At 43.4% G+C, this 18330-nt stretch overlaps 1 protein-coding gene across 1 annotated transcript in view; it reads right to left on the reverse strand.

Annotated features, from left to right (window-relative positions):
* Positions 1-5431: 5431 nt before the first annotated feature.
* LOC139567901 (xylosyltransferase 1-like) overlaps positions 5432-18330 on the reverse strand; it is a 90909-nt gene continuing 78010 nt past the window's right edge. The window contains exons 5-7 of the mRNA XM_071389505.1: positions 12369-12449; positions 6263-6479; positions 5432-5879 (exon numbers count right to left, since the gene is read on the reverse strand). Of these exons, the coding sequence (XP_071245606.1) occupies positions 5544-5879; positions 6263-6479; positions 12369-12449 (634 nt within the window). The 3' untranslated portion in view covers positions 5432-5543. The remainder of the gene's footprint in view (positions 5880-6262; positions 6480-12368; positions 12450-18330) is intronic.

Raw genomic sequence — 18330 nt, forward strand, 5'->3', positions numbered from 1 at the left:
CCCACAACCGTAAGGCTCTCCAGAGGGTAGTTAGGTCTGCAGAACGCATCACCAGGGGCAAACTACCTGCCCTCCAGGACACCTACACCACCCGATGTCACAGGAAGGCCATAAAGATCATCAAGGACAACAACCACCCAAGCCACTGCCTGTTCACCCCGCTATCATCCAGAAGGCGAGGTCAGTACAGGTGCATCAAAGCAGGGACCGAGAGACTGAAAAACAGCTTCTATCTCAAGGCCATCAGACTGTTAAACAGCCACCACTAACATTTAGCGGCCGCTGCCAACATACTGACTCAACTCCAGCCACTTTAAAAATGGGAATTGATGGAAATTATGTAAAAATGTACCACTAGCCACTTTAAACAATGCCACTTAATATAATGTTTACATACCCTACATTACCCATCTCATATGTATATACTGTACTCTATATCATCTACTGCATCTTGCCATCTTTATGTAATACATGTACCACTAGCCACTTTAAACTATGCCACTTTATGTTTACATACCCTACAGTACTTATCTCATATGTATATACCGTACTCTATACCATCTACTGCATCTGCCATGCCGTTCTGTACCACCACTCATTCATATACAGTGGGGAGAACAAGTATTTGATACACTGCCGATTTTGCAGGTTTTCCTACTTACAAAGCATGTAGAGGTCTGTAATTTTTTATCATAGGTACACTTCAACTGTGAGAGACGGAATCTAAAACAAAAATCCAGAAAATCATATTGTATGAAATTTTAAATAATTAATTTGCATTTTATTGCATGACATAAGTATTTGATCACCTACCAACCAGTAAGAATTCCGGCTCTCACAGACCTGTTAGTTTTTCTTTAAGAAGCCCTCCTGCTCTCCACTCATTACCTGTATTAACTGCACCTGTTTGAACTCGTTACCTGTATAAAAGACACCTGTCCACACACAATCAAACAGATTCCAACCTCTCCACAATGGCCAAGACCAGAGAGCTGTGTAAGGACATCAGGGATAAAATTGTAGACCTGCACAAGGCTGGGATGGGCTACAGGACAATAGGCAAGCAGCTTGGTGAGAAGGAAACAACTGTTGGCGCAATTATTAGAAAATGGAAGAAGTTCAAGATGACGGTCAATCACCCTCGGTCTGGGGCTCCATGCAAGATTTCACCTCGTGGGGCATCAATGATCATGAGGAAGGTGAGGGATCAGCCCAGAACTACACGGCAGGACCTGGTCAATGACCTGAAGAGAGCTGGGACCACAGTCTCAAAGAAAACCATTAGTAACACACTACGCCGTCATGGATTAAAATCCTGCAGCGCACGCAAGGTCCCCCTGCTTAAGCCAGTGCATGTCCAGGCCTGTCTGAAGTTTGCCAATGACCATCTGGATGATCCAGAGGAGGAATGGGAGAAGGTCATGTGGTCTGATGAGACAAAAATAGAGCTTTTTGGTCTAACTCCACTCGCCGTGTTTGGAGGAAGAAGAAGTATGAGTACAACCCCAAGAACACCATCCCAACCGTGAAGCATGGAGGTGGAAACATCATTCTTTGGGGATGCTTTTCTGCAAAGGGGACAGGACGACTGCACCGTATTGAGGGGAGGATGGATGGGGCCATGTATCGCGAGATCTTGGCCAACAACCTCCTTCCCTCAGTAAGAGCATTGAAGATGGGTCGTGGCTGGGTCTTCCAGCATGACAACGACACGAAGCACACAGCCATGGCAACTAAGGAGTGGCTCCGTAAGAAGCATCTCAAGGTCCTGGAGTGGCCTAGCCAGTCTCCAGACCTGAACCCAATAGAAAATCTTTGGAGGGAGCTGAAAGTCCGTATTGCCCAGCGACAGCCCCGAAACCTGAAGGATCTGGAGAAGATCTGTAGGGAGGAGTGGGCCAAAATCCCTGCTGCAGTGTGTGCAAACCTAGTCAAGAACTACAGGAATCGTATGATCTCTGTAATTGCAAACAAAGGTTTCTGTACCAAATATTAAGTTCTGCTTTTCTGATGTATCAAATACTTATGTCATGCAATAAAATGCAAATTAATTACTTAAAAATCATACAATGTGATTTTCTGGATTTTTGTTTTAGATTCCGTCTCTCATAGTTGAAGTGTACCTATGATAATAATTACAGACCTCTACATGCTTTGTAAGTAGGAAAACCTGCAAAATCGGCAGTGTATCAAATACTTGTTCTCCCCACTGTATCTTTATGTACATATTCTTTATCCCTTTACACTTGTGTGTGTGTGTAAGGTAGTAGTTGTGGAATTGTTAGGTTAGATTACTTGTTGGTTATTACTGCATTGTCGGAACTAGAAGCACAAGCATTTCGCTACACTCGCATTAACATCTGCTAACCATGTGTATGTGACTAATAAAATTTGATTTGATTTGATTTGATTTTTGTTCCTCGCTAGAGAAAGTGTGTGTGTGTGTGTTTGTGAGAGAGAGAATGTGTGTGTGTGAGAGGGAGTGTCAGAGCGTGTGGGTGAGTGTGTGTTTGTGAGAGAGAGAATGTGTGTGTGTGAGAGGGAGTGTCAGAGCGTGTGGGTGAGTGTGTGTTTGTGAGAGAGAGAATGTGTGTGTGTGAGAGGGAGTGTCAGAGCGTGTGGGTGAGTGTGTGTTTGTGAGAGAGAGAGAATGTGTGTGTGTGAGAGGAAGTGTCAGAGCGTGTGGGTGAGTGTGTGTTTGTGAGAGAGAGAATGTGTTTGTGTGAGAGGGCGTGTCAGAGCGTGTGGGTGAGTGTGTGTTTGTGAGAGAGAGAATGTGTGTGTGTGAGAGGGAGTGTCAGAGCGTGTGGGTGAGTGTGTGTTTGTGAGAGAGAGAATGTGTGTGTGTGAGAGGGAGTGTCAGAGCGTGTGTGTGAGTGTGCCTGTACGTTTGTGTGGGTGATCGGATGCATCACTTTTCTCGCTAGAAAAACAAGGAGTGTCACGTCCACACTTTAAGAGGTATTTCGCTACTTTGCTTATGGCCCACTGAAATGGTTTTGAATGGCTGTGGGAGGCACTTACTGAAATGGCTTTGAATGGCTGTGGGAGGCACTTACTGAAATGGAAAGGGACTGGAGACAGGACTATAAAAGACAACTTTGGAAGGAGGTGGGGAAAAAATGAATGAAGGCTCATAAGTGCTGATGTCAACAATGGCTAATTGGCGTATGTAAATGAGTTTTCTCTAGAAGATGGCGTGTGCAGTGTTTTCCACTAGCGCCGGCTGTCGGCTATACAACCCATTACAGTCATTTTCAGCCAGGTACTTTTTCCACTTAAATTACTTTTCAATTTGCTAGTCAGAAAAAAGTCTGCCGATCCCTCTCCCGCTAGAATGAACGATATGCATCCTCTAGCCATCTACTGATAGGACAGGCGCCTGTCAGTCACGAAGGGAAACACCGCTGGTTTGACAGTCTGCTGTCTTCCCCGCCTCTCGGTACTTGGGTGTGTGTTGTGTGTTCTGTGGTTGCAGTCAAATGTCTTTACACTACAGGTTGGTGGCACCTTCATTGGATATAATGGTCTCGTGGTACTTACAGGAACAATAGGTAGGCTAGTAGAGAGAGAGTCTCACACTGGTCCAAAATACGATACAAGAAAACAGATTGAATCGTTTTAAAAGCTATTGATACTTATATGGTATTTTTATATGGTATTTTCAAAATGAATGATATAGTACTATTGATTTAATCAACGTGTTGACAATGGAGTAGACAACTGCTGCTTTCTGTGTAGCAAAGCCATGTTTAACACCTGCTTCATTCTTCAATCATACCTGTATTACAGACAGCTGAGAAAATGCCTCTTAAAAGGAAGCTTGTAGCCCGTGGAAAGTCAGCAGACTCTTACAGGATTCTTTAAAGGCTCAGTGAAGGCAAACTGATTCTATGTTATTTATATCAGTGTTATTTCCTGACAGTTGCTAGTTGAAAATACAATCTAGCGTTAGAATGTACCAGAGTCCACCAAAATAGAGCTTGTTCGGCACAAAAAAATATAATCTTAACCCCCCCCCCCAGCCCTGGGGAGCCTGTCTGGGTACTTTGTCTATTAGGCTGGCTACTCCATGTGCTTGTGGAAAACACTGTGTGAGTGGGGTGTTAGGATGATGGATGGATGAAGGGTGGAGGATATGATTAATAGTACTCTCTCTCTCCGTTTGTCTCTGTCTCTATGTCTTCCTCTATCTCTCTCTACGTCTGCCTCTCTGCCCCTCCGTGTCCCTCTCTCAGTCCCTCCATCTCTCTCTCTCCATCCCTCTCTCTTCATCTCTCTCTCCACCCCTCTCTCTTCATCTCTCTCTCCATCCCTCTCTCTTCATCTCTCTCTCCATCCCTCTCTCTTTATCTCTCTCTCCATTCCTCTCTTTTTTCTTGTCTCTCTCCATCTCTCTCACACACACTCTTCATCTATCCCTCTCTCCCCATCCCCTGCTTCACGCTGACGAGGGCAATGGTTGACAGTAGCTCATGAACATTTTGCCCTGCTCCCTCAATCTCCCGCTTTCCCTCCTTCTCCTCTCTTCCTCTATATCTCCATCCCTTCCTTCTTGCTGTGGTTGACAGTAGCTCATGAGAACTCTCTCAGCAGCCTCCGCTGCTTGGCAGACACACAGCCAGTCCTTTCAGTTCCATACACCTCAGACAGGGAGGGGAAACTATTCACCCTCATCTCCTCCCGCTGTACATTCCTAGTGTGAGAGATAATGACGGCCCATTGGGCCCAGACCTGGCAACCCGTTGCTTATCTGGCAACCGGGGACATTCTCGCACCAGGGCAGCAACTGTGGAACTTGGCGGCGGTTCTCACGCCCCCTCACACGATTTATTAACCCAACGTTCACAGGTACAGTTCATCAGGGGAGGGAAATCGGAGGGTGTAAAGATGGCGGCGAGGCACACGATCTAGCTATGAAAGGTTCTCTCTGTTGTCTGTAACAGGTGAGACCTTCTCCGCCTCATCTCCTCCGTCCTGTCTTTCTTTCTCTCCTCTTTTTTTTCTTCCTTCTCGCAGATCTGTCCGTTTCTTCACCGAAGCAACACAACACCCCCACAGACTTATTAAGAGGAGTCCTCCACACCACACATAACCATTAATAGGGACACTAGACACCCACTCCTATACCACAGATAGAACTAGATACGTGTCCAGTACTGGACACTACACAGTCCTCCTCAGTAAATTCTGAATCATGAGCAGCTTCTAGCCTAAATCTAGCCTCTCTGTCAGTCTATACTAGAGCCTACGGAGCGTGGAAAACCCACACTTGATAGGATATTAATTAAGTCCTATTAATACAGTGGACTGACTGGTAGGAGGTAGGAGGTCTGCACTGTGCACAGTGTGTTCTGTATACTGTAATGAATCACACGCACACACTGTTCCTAGGCATTTTATACTGTAATAATACTGTCAGTGTGCTCCAGTCATGCCAGAATTCCAAGGGAGAGCCAGAATCAGGGTTGGCATTAGGGTTGGCAGCCAACAGGGCCAGACAGTAGACTAGGCAGAGGGCAGCAAGCTGGCATAGAGACTAGTTAGGTCAGCACTACGACTTTGGATGTATTCAAGTGTGTGTGTTTGAGAGAGAGAGAAAAGTATGCGCGTGTGTGTGTGTGTGTGTGTGTGCGTGTGTGTGTGTGTGTGTGTGTGTGTGTGTGTGTGTGTGTGTGTGTGTGTATGATACCATGTCTCACCTGGAAGCGGTGGAAGTCGGCAGGTTTGAAGTCGTTGGGGGAGCAGCCGCACCAGTCCACTATGTGTTTGTACTGACACTTACAGCCCAGCTTCCTGTTCCAGTTGGTGATGCGCAGGTTGTTGTCCACCATGCTCTCACAGTGAGCACTGTTCTCCAGCACCGTGTGGAAGAACGACTGAGGAGAGAGAGAGGAGAGAGAGAGGAAAGAGAGAGTGGGTGAAGTGTAGTGTAGGCGGAGGAGAGGAGAATGAAGGATGACGTGGACACCTGGAACACTGAACCACAAACATCTCCTGTTCCTCAAACCATCTCCTCCAAGCCCGTACGTAGTGTCCTTAGGACTGCTGTGTGTCGGTGTGTGTGTCGGTGTGTGTGTTTACCTCAGCGAGCAGAAGTATAGAGTTGTATGTGTGTGTGTGTTTGTGTGCATACTGCGCAGCGTGTGTGTTCTTACCTCGGCGGGCAGCAGTGTGTAGGTGTATGTGGGTGTGTGTGTGTGTTCTTACCTCGGCGGGCAGCAGTGTGTAGGTGTATGTGGGTGTGTGTGTGTGTTCTTACCTCGGCGGGCAGCAGTGTGTAGGTGTAGAAGCGCTTCATGTTGGTGACCAGGTCGTCTTGGGAGTTTATAACGTACTCCACGAACGGACGATTGAGCAGGAACCAATCAGAACCGCCGTCCACAGAAATGCCTTCTGGGATTTTGCGGTCGCCAAGTCGCCACATGTGGGTGTCACACTCAAAGAAAAGACGGTCCAGACCTTGTTTGCGGATAAACCTGGTTGACCACAAACACACAAACATGGTTAAACCTATAGCGACCACAAACACACAACCACACAAACATGGTTAAACCTATAGCGACCACAAACACACAACCACACAAACATGGTTAAACCTATAGCGACCACAAACACACAACCACACAAACATGGTTAAACCTATAGCGACCACAAACACACTACCACACAAACATGGTTAAACCTATAGCGACCACAAACACACAACCACACAAACATGGTTAAACCTATAGCGACCACAAACACACAACCACACAAACATGGTTAAACCTATAGCGACCACAAACACACTACCACACAAACATGGTTAAACCTATAGCGACCACAAACACACTACCACACAAACATGGTTAAACCTATAGCGACCACAAACACAACCACACAAACATGGTTAAACCTACAGCGACCACAAACACACTACCACACAAACATGGTTAAACCTATAGCGACCACAAACACACAACCACACAAACATGGTTAAACCTATAGCGACCACAAACACACAACCACACAAACATGGTTAAACCTACAGCGACCACAAACACACAACCACACAAACATGGTTAAACCTATAGCGACCACAAACACAACCACACAAACATGGTTAAACCTACAGCGACCACAAACACACTACCACACAAACATGGTTAAACCTATAGCGACCACAAACACACAACCACACAAACATGGTTAAACCTATAGCGACCACAAACACAACCATACAAACATGGTTAAACCTACAGCGACCACAAACACACAACCACACAAACATGGTTAAACCTATAGCGACCACAAACACACAACCACACAAACATGGTTAAACCTACAGCGACCACAAACACACTACCACACAAACATGGTTAAACCTACAGCGACCACAAACACACTACCACACAAACATGGTTAAACCTATAGCGACCACAAACACACTACCACACAAACATGGTTAAACCTATAGCGACCACAAACACACTACCACACAAACATGGTTAAACCTATAGCGACCACAAACACAACCACACAAACATGGTTAAACCTACAGCGACCACAAACACACAACCACACAAACATGGTTAAACCTATAGCGACCACAAACACACTACCACACAAACATGGTTAAACCTATAGCGACCACAAACACACTACCACACAAACATGGTTAAACCTACAGCGACCACAAACACACAACCACACAAACATGGTTAAACCTATAGCGACCACAAACACACTACCACACAAACATGGTTAAACCTATAGCGACCACAAACACACAACCACACAAACATGGTTAAACCTATAGCGACCACAAACACACAACCACACAAACATGGTTAAACCTATAGCGACCACAAACACACAACCACACACACATGGTTAAACCTACAGCGACCACAAACACAACCACACAAACATGGTTAAGTTGGTTTCTTTTACACAAAACCACTAACTTGATTTGATTTATATAAACGTATGTTACACTCAACAATATACACTTATTGTTGCTTAATTTGTCCTTTATTTAACCAGATGGTCTCTTGAGGAACCTCTTTTTCCAGAGACTGGGAGAAAACAAGGGCAAAAAAGGATTTTCTAACCTCTCACTGCTGCTGTATACAGAAATGCACACAAACTGAACACAACATCTCCGTGGTGACATGTTTATCAACATTTACAAACAAAGTTCCATATAGCCTAGTGGTTAGTATATGTTCTGCTTGGAAAACATGATTGTATGTTCGATGTTCACCAATTTCCCTTCACGGCGTACACTCAGTATACCCTCCTAGTAGCTTAGAGAGAGCATAGGGAGAGAATAACATCCTATACATGTTTCCCTCACACACTAACAACGTGTGGCTCATGTGAAGCACCAACTGTTGCAGTAGGTGTCAAGTTCAGGTCAAACAGACTGTTTCCCTAAGTCCTTGAAGGTCTTAAAGCCAGCTGCTATCCACCACAGAAACAAACTTGTATAGTCTGTATACATCACCATTTGATTCCTATAGAAACAGCTACAGTGGGAAGGAAAAGTGTGGGAAGAAAAAGTATGTGAACCCTTTGGAATTATCTGGATTTCTGCATAAATTGGTCATCAAATGTTATCTGATCTTCATCTAAGTCACAACAATAGACAAACACAGTGTGCTTAAACTAATAACACACAAATGATTGTATGTTTCTTGTCTATATTAAATACATCATTTAAACATTCACAGTGTAGGTTGGAAAAAGTATGTGAACCCCTTGGCTAATTACTTCTCCAAAAGCTAATTGGAGTCAGGAGTCAGCTAGTCTGAAATGTTGCTTAGAGCTGCCCTGCCCTATAAAAAACACTCACAAAATTTGAGTTTGCTATTCACAGAAGCATTGCCTGATGTGAACCATGCCTCGAACTAAAGATATCTCAGAAGACCTAAGATTAATAATTGTTGACTTGCATAAAGCTGGAAAGAGTTACAAAAGTATCTCTAAAAGCCTTGATGTTCATCAGTCCACGGTAAGACAAATTGTCTATAAATGGAGAAAGTTCTGCACTGTTGCTACTCTCCTTAGGAATGTCCATCCTGCAAAGATGACTGCAAGAGCACAGCGCAGAATACTCAATGAGGTTAAGAAGAATCCTAGAGTGTCAGCTAAAGACTTACAGAAATCTCTGGAACATGCTAACATCTCTGTTGACGAGTCTACGATACATAAAACACTAAACAAGAATATGTTCATGGGAGGACACCACGGAAGAAGCTACTGCTGTCCAAAGAAAACATTGTTGCACGCCTGGATGTTCCACAGCGCTTCTGGCAAAATATTCTGTGGACAGATGAAACTACAGTTGAGTTGTTTGGAAGGAACACACAACACTATGTGTGGAGGAAAAAAAGGCACAGCACACCAACATCAAAACCTCATCCCAACTGTAAAGTATGGTGGAGGGAGCATCGTGGTTTGCGGCTGCTTTGCTGCCTCAGGGCCTGGACAGCTTGCTATTATCGACGGAAAAATTAATTCCCAAGTTTATCAAGACATTTTGCAGGAGAATGTTAGGCTATCTGTCCGCCAATCGCAACAGAAGTTGGGTGATGCAACAGGACAACGACCCAAAACACAGAAGTAAATCCACAACAGAAGTGTTTCAACAGATGAAAATACGCCTTCTAGAGTGGCCCAGTCAGTCCTGACCTCAACCTGATTGAGATGCTGTGGCATGACCTCAAGAGAGCAGTTCACACCAGACATCCTAAGAATATTGCTGAACTGAAACAGTTTTGTAAAGAGGAATGGTTCAAAACTACAGAAAAAGTTTGGTTGAGGTTCTTGCTGCCAAAGGAGGGTCAACCAGTTATTAAATCCAACATTTCACATACTTTTCCCACCCTATACTGTGAATGTTTACACGGTGAGTTCTATAAAGACATGACAACATATAATTGTTTGTGTTGTTAGTTTAAACAGACTGTGTTTGTCTGTTGTTGTGACTTAGATGAAGATCAGATCAAATCAAATTTTATGACCAATTTATGCAGAAATACAGGTATTTCCAAAGGGTTCACATGCTTTTTCTTGCCACTGTATATAGGAACAACCTTAATTAATCCACTATCCATCCTATCTCATGCCAGTAGTGGTTTTCTTCAGTCAAGCCTGTCTAACTCCTGGCACACACACACATACACACACACATACACACGCCATGGCACACACACAGACACACACCATGGCACAGCACGACAGGCAGCCAGATTGTGATTGGTGTCAGTGTGTGTGTGTGTGTGTGTGTGTGTGTGTGTGTGTGTGTGTGTGTGTGTGTGTGTGTGTGTGTGTGTGTGTGTGTGTGTGTGTGTGTGTGTGTGTGTGTGTGTGTACCAGTGATTGGCATGTCATTAAGTAGCGTGATAGGGCATGGAGCGGGGCGGGGGCAGGGCTGGCAGGCAGCACCTCGCAACGGCAACAAGGGAAGGTTAATTAATAAAGCTACAGATGGAGCCTAATTGGATTATGACTCAGTCACCGAGCTGGGCCAAGGAGAATGTGTGTGTGTGTGTGTGACAGTGGAGGCTCCTCAGAGGAGGAAAGGGAGGACATCCTCCTCACTGAATTTCATTTTTTTAAATAGTGAAATATTAAAAGTGATCCTTTTAAGATAAAACTATACTAAATATATTCACACGTCACCAAATAATTTATTAAAACACGTTGTTTTGCAATGAAGGTTTACAGTAGCCTCAACAGCACTCTGTAGGGTAGCACCATGGTGTAGCCAGAGGACAGCTAGCTTCCGTCCTCCTCTTGGTACATTGACTTCAATAAAAAACCTAGGAGGCTCATGGTTCTCACCCCCTTCCATAGACACATTACTTATGACAACTTCCGGAGGACGTCCTCCAACTTATCAGAGCTCTTGCAGCATGAACTGATGTGTTGTCCACTCATTTAAAGGATCAGAGAATGAATCTAGTACTGAACACATAGGCTACAGCTAGCTAGCACTGCAGTGCATAAAATGTGGTGAGTAGTTGACTCAAAGAGAGAAAGACAACATTTGAACAGTTTTGAACAAATTGATTTCTTCAGAAATGAAGGAGAAGCAAGAGAGAGAGAGCTAGCTATATTTCATTGTGTTTTTTTTCACTTTCACTTTCACATACTTAGCTAGCGAATGCAGCTAGCTAGTTTAGCCTACTCAAACACCCAGCTCAAACAGAAAGGGATGTCATGTTAGCCAGCTGGCTATGGCTATCCAACACTGGAACTTTTCCAAAGTCAAGGTAAGCTTTTGGTTTGATTAATTTATTGCCACCGGGGCCGCCGGTGTAACTGCTAACCTGTTTGCTGACTGTACACACAGTACTGCATGATTGTAGCGGGTTTACTAACGTGTTAGTTCTAGTAGCTATTTTGACTACGTTATGACGTTAGCTAAAATGGTGACAACGATGTAGGCTGTGTTTAACGGTTATGATATGAAGGTTAGGCTTGGAAAGGTTTCTTCGCCTGGTCACAACCAGTGTGATGCACTGAAGTCCACAAGCAAAGGGAACAGGTGAGAGGAGGAGAGCGTGTAGATACGAGAAGGAAGTGATCATGCTGTTTGTATGTGGCTGCCATGAAAGTGAAGCGAGTCTGTTGAAAAACGTTACCTGAATTTGTCCAATAGAAAATCTTGTTTGCAACCGTTGGACTAATGATTACACCCTAGATCAGCTAGATGCAGGCACGAATGTGCAAGGCGGTATTGAATGTGTCACTGTCTGTCGCCTTGACTACTCAAATTTCTCTCTCGACCTGTCCCTCACTCTCCAAGAGTGTGCAAAGCGGTCATCAAGGCAAAGGGTGGCTACTTGAAGAATCTCAAATCTCAAATATATTTCGATATGTTTAACACTGTTTTGGTTACTACATGATTCCATATGTGTTATTTCATAGTTTTGATGTCTTCACTATTATTCTACAATGTAGAAAATAGTCCAAATAAAGAAAAACCCTGGAATGAGTAAGTGTGTCCAAACTTATGACTGGTACTGTACGTTGCAAACTTTCATTCATAGGCTAGGTTGTAGCAACCTCATGATGGGTATAGGGGCAATTCGTGTATAATTTAGTAACCTAAACCTATCAATGTTACTTTGAACTGGGTGAATGGAATATAAATGACAGTCATCCAATATGCTGTAATAGAAATAAGGACATGATCATAAAAAATGTATTGTTCTCCCTCATCTTAAACGGCACCGACCGCCACTGGTAGAATACGAATAAGTGAACGTGTTTTAATGTGTCTGTATCATGCTAGTGTGTGTGTGTGCGTGCGTGCACCTGTATGTGGGTGTGTATTTATCAGCGCGTGTGTGCGTGTGCTTGTTAGATCTCACCTGGCGTTGTCTCTGCCGTGGGACTTGATGAAGTTCATGTCTCTGTACTTGGACAGGAAGGCCACCAGCTGGCTGTTGGTTCTGTTAACGACAACCAGGAAGAGATTATTAGAAACCAACCAATCAGTGGAAATGACAGCCAGGAAGATCATAATTACCAACCAATCAAAGAGAGAGAGGTAGAAACCATATGCCATATGATAGTGCAATACAACAGCTTTTTCCTGTCATCACTTTTCAAGGGTTGTCAAGGATACAAAGCGATAGTTGTTAAAGGGAACGTTCTCTATAAAACCCAAGTTTGCCAGCCATTTCCATGGACTCTCACTCATACAACCGCCACTCACTTTTATGCTCAGTTTGATTTTGGGGTGAACTATTGCTTTAACGGAACATTTGATCATTTATTATTTAACTATCCACTATGATCAGGGCCCAGGGTTTTCCAGGACAGTTGGTCAGGAAAACGACTAACCCTAAGTACAAAGACAGTAAACATAACATCCATTTAACAGTTGGCTCAATAACCAACCCCACAGGCACTATACAATACAGCAGCCCAGTGGAGTCAAACCCATTCTATGCAGTCCAGCCAGGCTAAAAGCTTCTCCTCTGCAGTGCAAGCCATCATTGCCACAGTCAAAGGTATTCTCAACAATACAGATATCTGCAGGGTGTAAAGCAGGGTAGGGAGAGGCTGTCTGGGCCTTTAGGTGACAGCTCAGTGTGCCTGTCTAAAAGAGCCTAAACTCTCCTAACAAAGCTGGGCTAGCGCAGGCTGAAGGGATGCATATTAATGCCATTTACTGATGAAGGAGCAATTTCACAGCCCCAAGGCTTTACTTAGCAGATGTAGTGGAACACACACACACACACACACACACACACACACACACACACACACACACACACACACACACACACACACACACACACACACACACACACACACACACACACACACACACACACACACACACACACACACACACTGATGTTGTGTAGCAGAACACACACACACACACACACACACACACACACACACACACACACACACACACACACACACACACACACACACACACACACACACACACACACAAAAACACAGACAACACACACAGAGCATAGCACAGCGGGGGAAATCCAGGTCACAGCATAGATTTGCCAGAGTTGTGCCATTGTGCCTGAGTGGTCACACAGTCTGTCCAGTGGGTCTGGTTGGTTTGCTGACTGACTGTATGCCCCCAGGGTGCACTCTCTGTCTCTGTCACTATCTGTCTGGCTGGATGGCATTCACACACACTGCCACCATAGCCATTACCACAGAATTACCAGCCAAGCCCATAGCACAGCCTTGCAGTCACCCTTATACCAGCACCATAAAAACACCCTGCTACCCTGTTGGCATATGGCCTAATTGCACACTCTTAGCCAAATATACTTTACTATACTGTACTATACTGTGCATGTACTGTACTATAATGTACTATACTGTAATATACTGTACCCTTACTATACTGTAATATGCCTTACTATACTGTAATGTACTGTACTATACTGTACTGTACTATACTGTATGGTACCTATACTGTACTGTAATGTACTGTACTATACTGCACCTATACTGTACTGTACTATACTGTACTGTACTATACTGTACCATACTGTACGGTACCTATACTGTACTGTACTATACTATACTGTACCTATAATGTACCTATACTGTACTATACTGTACTGCACTGTACTATACAGTAATATACTGTAAGGTACTATACTGTACGGTACCTATACTGTACTATACTGTAATATACTGTACTGTACTATACTGTACTGTACTATACGGTACCTATACTGTACTATACAGTACTATACTGTAATGTACTATACTGTGCTATACTGTACTATACTGTACTATTAAGCTCTTACCACACTTGAATACTTGACAAGTTATTTCTGAATCAAAGTTATGCATATATTTTTGGGTGGGTTACAGCTTACAACTGACCAAAAGAGGGCGAGAGAGAGTCTATACTACATACCTATAGCGAGTCTTGTCAACATGTGTACGGTTCCTAAAATCAACTGGATAGACTTTAGTAAAACAGACGGATAGTCTTTAGTAAATCAGATGGATATTCTTTAGTAAAGCAGCTGGATATTCTTTAGTAAAGCAGATGGATATTCTTTAGTAAAACAGCTATATAGTCTTTAGTAAAGCAGCTGGATATTCTTTAGTAAAGCAGCTGGATATTCTTTAGTAAAGCAGATGGATAGTCTTTAGTAAAGCAGATGGATATTCTTTAGTAAAACAGCTATATAGGCTTTAGTAAAGCAGCTGGATATTCTTTAGTAAAGCAGCTGGATATTCTTTAGTAAAGCAGATGGATAGTCTTTCGTAAAGCAGTTGGATGGTCTTTAGTAAATCAGCTGGATAGTTTTTAGTAAAGCAGCTGGATAGTCTTTTTAGTAAAGCAGTTATATATTATTTAGTAAAGCAGCTGGATAGTCTTTAGTAAAGCAGCTGGATAGTCTTTAGTAAAGCAGCTGTATAATCTTTAGTAAAGAAGTTATATAGTATTTAGTAAAGCAGCTGGTTAGTCTTTAGTAAAGCAGTTATATATTATTTACTAAAGCAGCTGGATATTCTTTAGTAAAGAAGTTATATATTATTTAGTAAAGCAGCTGGATATTCTTTAGTAAAGAAGTTATATATTATTTAGTAAAGCAGCTGGTTAGTCTTTAGTAAATAAGTTATATATTATTTAGTAAAGCAGCTGGATATTCTTTAGTAAAGAAGTTATATATTATTTAGTAAAGCAGCTGGTTAGTCTTTAGTAAAGAAGTTATATAGTATTTAGTAAAGCAGCTGGTTAGTCTTTAGTAAAGCAGTTATATATTATTTACTAAAGCAGCTGGATATTCTTTAGTAAAGAAGTTATATATTATTTAGTAAAGCAGCTGGATATTCTTTAGTAAAGAAGTTATATATTATTTAGTAAAGCAGCTGGTTAGTCTTTAGTAAATAAGTTATATATTATTTAGTAAAGCAGCTGTAAAGTCTTTAGTAAAGCAGTTATATATTATTTAGTAAAGCAGCTGGATATTCTTTCGTAAAGAAGTTATATATTATTTAGTAAAGCAGCTGGTTAGTCTTTAGTAAAGCAGTTATATATTATTTAGTCAAGCAACTGGATATTCTTTAGTAAAGAAGTTATATATTATTTAGTAAAGCAGCTGAATATTCTTTAGTAAAGAGGTTATATATTATTTAGTAAAGCAGCTGGTTAGTCTTTAGTAAAGCAGCTGGACAGTCTTTGGTAGAGCAGCTGGACAGTCTTTAGTAGAGCAGCTGATTAGTCTTTAGTAGAGCAGCTGGAGAATCTTTAGTAGAGCAGCTGGACAGTCTTTAGTAGAGCAGCTGGACAGTCTTTAGTAGAGCAGCTGGACAGTCTTTAGTAGAGCAGCTGGACAGTCTTTAGTAGAGCAGCTGGACAGTCTTTAGTAGAGCAGCTGGACAGTCTTTAGTAAAGCAGCTGGACCGTCTTTAGTAGAGCAGCTGGACAGTCTTTAGTAGAGCAGCTGGACAGTCTTTAGTAGAGCAGCTGGACAGTCTTTAGAGTAGAGCAGCTGGTTAGTCTTTAGTAGAGCAGCTGGACAGTCTTTAGTAGAGCAGCTGCATAGTCTTTAGTAGAGCAGCTGCATAGTCTTTAGTAGAGCAGCTGGACAGTCTTTAGTAGAGCAGCTGCATAGTCTTTAGTAGAGCAGCTGCACAGTCTTTGGTAGAGCAGCTGGACAGTCTTTAGTAAATCAGCTGGACAGTCTTTAGTAAAGCGGCTGGACAGTCTTTAGTAGAGCAGCTGGACAGTCTTTGGTAGAGCAGCTGGACAGTCTTTAGTAGAGCAGCTGGACAGTCTTTAGTAGAGCAGCTGGACAGTCTTTGGTAGAGCAGCTGGACAGTCTTTAGTAGAGCAGCTGGACAGTCTTTAGTAGAGCGGCTGGACAGTCTTTGGTAGAGCAGCTGGACAGTCTTTAGTAGAGTAGCTGGAAAGTCTTTAGTAGAGCAGCTGGACAGTCTTTAGTAGAGCAGCTGGACAGTCTTTAGTAGAGCAGCTGGACAGTCTTTAGTAGAGCAGCTGGACAGTCTTTGGTAAAGGGCTCCCGAGTGGCGCAACATTCTAAGACACTGCATCTCAGTGCTAGAGGCGTCATTACAGACATCCTGTTTCGATTCCAGGCTGTATCACAACCGGCCGTGATTGGGAGTCCCATAGGGTGAAGCACAATTGGCTCAGCGTCGTCCGGGTTTGGCCGGTGTAGGCCGTCATTGTAAATAAGAATTTGTTCTTAACTGACTTGACTAGTTAAATAAAGGTTCCATTTAAAGCACGGGGTTAGAAAAGAGGATAGAAGCAAGACAACACTGGCTATCTTGAAGAGAAAAGCCTGGAAAGAGATCCTCGCTCTGGGACAAAACAACCATGTAACTTATCCCTCCCTCCTCCATCCCTCCATACCAGCCCCCCGGGCAGACACACAGACACCACTACTAGGGCGAGGGGGAGAGGGTATTTGGGCTGGGCCTTTCAGGCTCATCCATGCGGATGGGGGGACATTATCAGAGAATTAGACAGGGAATAATGCCTGTTTCTCTCCTACAGCCTTCAGCCTATACAGACACACTGATTACAACATAGCAGCAGCAGCGGACCAGACCAGGGCTAACCCTGCATTCCTTATAGCATTGGTGCTCTACGGCTGTAGCATATTGTAGGGATTGTCCCTTCATGCCTTACACAGTATCAGTGGAGAAGATGACCATAGGGTGGATCATAGCCTGGTTTTTCTTTTAGTGAGGTACTATGACTGTAGCATAGACTGGTTGGCTTCATTCTACACTTACATGACAGTTGAATTGAACTGAATTGAAGAGAGCTGTCCAAGGCAAGTATAATTTGTCACAGAGTTTTCTTATTTTTGATTGTATCACTGCACGGCCTTGTAGATGAGCAGGAGTGGATTGAGGGAGTGCATTGATGACCAGAGTGTTGTGGGTTAACGTATGTAAATATTGTCTAAATTAGGAAACTTGAGTCAAATCCAAGAAGTGGTCCAAAAAAGCACTTGCTAAGCAAAGATATTACTGTCTGCTACACCAACATGTAACCCCTCTCTTTCCCCCTTCTCTTACTCACTCTCTTCTGTCTCTTCTATCACTCCCTCTCCCTCCATCTCTCTCCTGATGGGCCTATAAAAACCTCCAGTGTCAGCCCTTTTCTCCACCACATCACCGCCATGCAAATGAAGAGAAGAAGAGGAGACAGACAGGAAGAAAGAAACAGCTCATCAGCACACCACACACACTTTCACTCACACAGTGACAGACGCAAGCATACACACACACACACACACACACACACACACACACACACACACACACACACACACACACACACACACACACACACACACACACACACACACACACACACACACACACACACACACACACACACGGGCGCACAGTTGCACACAAACACACACACACACACACACACACACACACACACACACACACACACACACACACACACACACACACACACACACACACACACACACACACACACACACACACACACACACACAGCACGGGCGCACAGTTGCATACACACACTTGAGCGCCCATAGACAGACAGACGAAAAGACAGACAGACACAGTCACTTTTATGATCGAGCATCAAAATCAGAACTATTCTCACCGTTCTCACACTATCCCATAATATCTACAACAAGCACATATCTACATGGCAACAGACTAAAAGTAAGCTCGTTCGGAAACATAAATATTTCCCTGAACATTTCCCTGACAGGGTGAACACAAACAGCTGGGGCTCCTGAGCATGTGTATACAAACCATGTATATAAACCAACCACACACACGTGTTGGACTATAAAA

Source organism: Salvelinus alpinus, chromosome 2 (assembly GCF_045679555.1).
Source record: "Salvelinus alpinus chromosome 2, SLU_Salpinus.1, whole genome shotgun sequence".
Taxonomy (NCBI): domain Eukaryota; kingdom Metazoa; phylum Chordata; class Actinopteri; order Salmoniformes; family Salmonidae; genus Salvelinus; species Salvelinus alpinus.